Source organism: Terrapene carolina, unplaced genomic scaffold (assembly GCF_002925995.2).
Source record: "Terrapene carolina triunguis isolate 2854851 unplaced genomic scaffold, T_m_triunguis-2.0 Scaffold231, whole genome shotgun sequence".
Lineage (NCBI taxonomy): Eukaryota > Metazoa > Chordata > Testudines > Emydidae > Terrapene > Terrapene triunguis.
Window position 1 is genome coordinate 19,101,507 of NW_020664582.1, and position 3,872 is coordinate 19,105,378.

Here is a 3,872-nt window from a genome sequence, read left to right on the forward strand (position 1 = left end):
CCCTCCCCACCGCTGCCCGGGCGCGGAGAGACGCCCGCGGGCGATAGGGGCCCGGCCCCCAGGCCAGAGACCCCAGCCAGCGCCCCCACTCCCAGCCTCGGGAGGGCCCGCGCCCGGACTTACCCGCTGGGCTCCGAGACTCTCGCCACCTCCGCTCAGGGCCGAAGGGAAAATGGAGGCCTCCGCTGCGGCGGAGATAGGTGGGAGCAGAAGAGCCGCGACCTCCGGGCGTCAGACCGTCACTCAGAAAGTTTCCGCTTCCGGTTCACGGGCGCACTTCCTGCCTCTCTAGGCGCAGAGAGGGTAGTGGAACGATAGGCTCCGAGGGCACTGCTCTATGGTTCCGGTTGGGTGGGTTTCCGGTTCCGGTAGCGAGGATGCGGCGCTGGCGAGTCCCGGGGCCCCGGCTCCTAATACTGGTGGTGGGCCTGGGCGCGGCGGCGGGCTCCGAGCTCGGCCCGGTCACCTGCGGCTCCGTAGTGAAGCTGCTCAACGTCCGCCACAACGTCCGGCTCCACTCGCACGACGTGCGCTACGGATCCGGTAACGGGGCGGGCCTGGCCCCCACCCGGGCTCCCCGGTCCCCCGGCCCGGCCCCCACCCGCGATCCCCTCCCCCCGGCCCGGCCTCCACCCGCGATCCCCGCCCCCCGGTCCCGGCCCCCACCCGCGATCCCCGCCCCCCGCCCCCTGGTCCCGGCCTCCACCCGCGATCCCCGCCCCCCGGTCCCCTGGCCCGGCCCCCACCCGCGATCCCCGCCCCCCGTCCCCTCGCCTGGCCTGGCTCCCGCACCCGGGACCCGCCCCCCCAACCCCGGTCCCGTCGCCTGGCTCTGATACCTGTTATCCCCCACAGCTACCCTCCCCACACAGGACTCTTTCCTGGGTCCCATCTCCAGGTCTGCAGCCCAGCTACGCCACCCCATCCCTTCCCAGGTCCTTCTCTGAAACCTTTCTCCTGGACCATTCATGCTGGACTGGGACTTGTCTCCATGGACTGAAGCACTTTCTCTTCCCATCCCTTCCCCATTGCTACATATTGTCCCGAGCTTGGTCTGGAACTGACTCCCCTGCCTGGTCTCCCATCCCAGAAATCTATAGCTTTGGTACAGAACCTGATCTCCCCCGTCCACCCTATGAGAACATCTGCATCTGTTGCAGGTTTCTGGGGAGCCTTGTTACCCCCAAAGTTCTTTTGAAGGCTGGGTATGTTGCCTCCTCTGGCAGAGCCTGGGGTCCCTGCCCCCCTTGTACTGTGACTGCACTTGGGCAGTTTGTGTGGCTCTTAAAAGCCTTTGGAAGGAACATAGTCCTGTTCCTGGTTTGTGCGCTGCTCTACAGCATGCTGCCGATTGCATTTTATGTTGGAAACTCTATAAGGGGCCCAACAGGTCAAAATATTTTGTTGAACTAAAACTGCCTGACGGGCAAATTTCTGCTCTTGGCGAAGTCTGTCTGCAGCCTTCCCAAGTGTTTCTTGCCTTCTGCAGTACTTAAGAATTTGTGGGCAGGTTGCACGCTCTCTGACTTCTTTTCTGTTCTCGCAGGTAGTGGGCAGCAGTCAGTGACGGGAGTCTCTGCTGTGGACGACAGTAACAGTTACTGGAGGGTTCGGGGAAAGACATCCACGGTCTGTGAGAGGGGGACTCCTGTGAAATGTGGGCAGTCCATCCGGCTGACCCACATCAACACAGGGCGAAACCTGCACAGCCATCACTTCACGTCGCCTCTCTCAGGGAACCAGGTAATCCCTGGAGTTAGAGTTGTGTGGAGACCTCTGCGGGCATGGCTCCCACTTATTTCCCTGGCGTTGCCTGATGAGGGTCTCTGCGGGGAGGTCTATGGTATAGCATCAGCCTTGGCACCCTTCTCTGCTCACTGAGTGGTCAGTACTTAGTTGAGGGGGTTGGACAGGTCAAATCTTGACCTGTCTGCTTGAGAGCTGGGCTGGTGCTTGCCTGAGACAGTGACACTGGCTACCTTGTCCTGTGTGCCTGAGGGAGGAGAAAGGCGTTGTGTGTATGACTGCAGCAGGGAGAGACTTGTCTATAAGTCACTGCCATGAAAAGGCAAGTCCTTGCAGGTCCCTGCCCCCTTTTCCAGTGGGAATGCTGTTCTCTGTGTGAGTCCTGCAAATCTGACACGATGTGATTCCTCAGGACGAGGGGGACATGGAGGTATGCTCCTTAATTCTGATCCAAAGGTCCAAATCCCTGCTCAGTGCTCAAGATTGGAGGTTTCTTCTTCAAGCTAATATATAACCTGAACCAAGAATGTAATCACTCCACGTTCTAGCTCTTCTCTGTGTGGCTCACTCTGTCTCACAGGGAAGTTTTCAGAGGCCCATTGAAATGGTGTTTCCTTCTGCTGTTCTTGCAGGAAGTCAGTGCATTTGGGGAGGATGGCGAGGGAGACTACCTGGATGACTGGACTGTTCTGTGCAGTGGGACCTACTGGGTGCGGGATGGCGAGGTACGGTTCAAGCACTCATCTACTGACATGCTCCTGTCTGTGACCGGGGAGCAGTATGGGCGACCTATCCATGGCCAAAAGGAAGTCCATGGCATGTCCTACTCCAACCAGAACAACAACTGGAAGGTGATGGAGGGGATCTTCATGAAACCCAGTGAGCTGTTGAAGACTGACTCCTATCATGCTGAACTATGATGGACTGCGCTGGGGCTCCTCAGTACCTCTACCACACAGTGTTCGGCTCCTGAAGGAACCAGTCTGTCTCTAAATGCTTCTGGAGAGAGACTAGTCCTGCACTGGTTGGCACAGGCCAAGGAGCAGAGCCCTGGGTCTCCTGGTTAGTCCTTGTGGGTCTAATTCTCTGTATTATTTAGGGCTCTGTCTCTTGCAGGGTCCTACTGCAGTTGGTTTTCTCCCTACAGAGGGGCTAAGAGAAACTCTCCCTCCACAGGAAAAGCAGGAAGAAGGGACTTTTAATGACTTGTGTTTATAATCTTGTACTGAGTCTGTTCTCATTGTAACTACCCTGAGTGTCTACCGTGTTGACATCCTGCTGCCCCTGTAAACTCCAGATTGCTGACATTCATGCACAGATGTGCCCTGGGGGGAGAGAGCTGCTGACTTGGACTGGGCTCATAAAAGAATTCAATTGTCAAAGAGTGGGTGATGCTTTATCTTGCTCCCATTCATATTTACTTACCGACGGAATTACTCCATGGCATGGAAATCAGCAGCAACTCCCAGGGGGCGGGCAAGTGTCACAGCACATCCACTGATGAATGGCACAGATTAAAAAATAATAGGCCAGCAAGCAAACTAATAGCACTTAGGAAATAAAAAAGCCCCAGACCACTTGTGTCATGTCATCTGAGCACCAGCAGAGGTGTGGCCAGCTGCTGCTGGCAGGAGACAGGGCACGAGATGAAGAGAATGATAGTTAGATGGGTTTAAACCAGTAAATAGCACTTGTCGGTTCTGCCTGCTCCTCCAAAATGGAATGAAAATGTTCTGTTGATAATTCCAGGTAGGAGAGAGTGTAACTGTCTTGTGCAGGTGTGGCCAAGGCTCCTGTGTCTGAGCTCAGGGACGGAGGGTGTCAGGGGCTGCTTGTTTCTGAAGGCTTAAGAGCGGAGACTCCCGACAGCTTCTGGGATTCCAAAGTCTGACCATGTCTTCCTCAGGGCTTTCCAGCCTGTACAGGTCAGGGACAGTTCAGCACCAGCTGGGGAGGGGCTGGTCTTCACAGACTAAAGCTGTTGTGTGGCTCAGGCAGAGCCCAAGCTGCCACCAATGCCCGAGCCCCCGCATGGCAAGCCATTGGTTAGATGAACTAGGCCTAGATGATCCCAGCAGGTGATCCACAGCCCATGCTGCAGAGGAAGGTGAAAACCGCTGTCAATC

At 56.9% G+C, this 3,872-nt stretch overlaps 2 protein-coding genes across 3 annotated transcripts in view; one reads left to right on the forward strand and one right to left on the reverse strand.

The window, feature by feature from the left end:
* The window catches only part of SUPT6H (SPT6 homolog, histone chaperone and transcription elongation factor), a 42,861-nt gene extending 42,654 nt beyond the window's left edge, over positions 1-207 (reverse strand). Inside the window, exon 1 of one of the 2 annotated variants that reach the window (XM_024207064.2) lies at positions 124-207. The gene's annotated coding sequence lies outside the window, so the exon portion shown is untranslated. The remainder of the gene's footprint in view (positions 1-123) is intronic. The other variant, XM_024207066.2, reaches the window with a different exon arrangement.
* A 149-nt stretch (positions 208-356) lies between these two features.
* SDF2 (stromal cell derived factor 2) lies at positions 357-3,128 on the forward strand. The gene is made up of 3 exons (XM_024207070.1): positions 357-543; positions 1,547-1,743; positions 2,379-3,128. Exons 1-3 carry the CDS (start codon positions 378-380, stop codon positions 2,664-2,666), a joined length of 651 nt encoding a protein of 216 aa, XP_024062838.1. The 5' UTR covers positions 357-377; the 3' UTR covers positions 2,667-3,128.
* Positions 3,129-3,872: the final 744 nt, after the last annotated feature.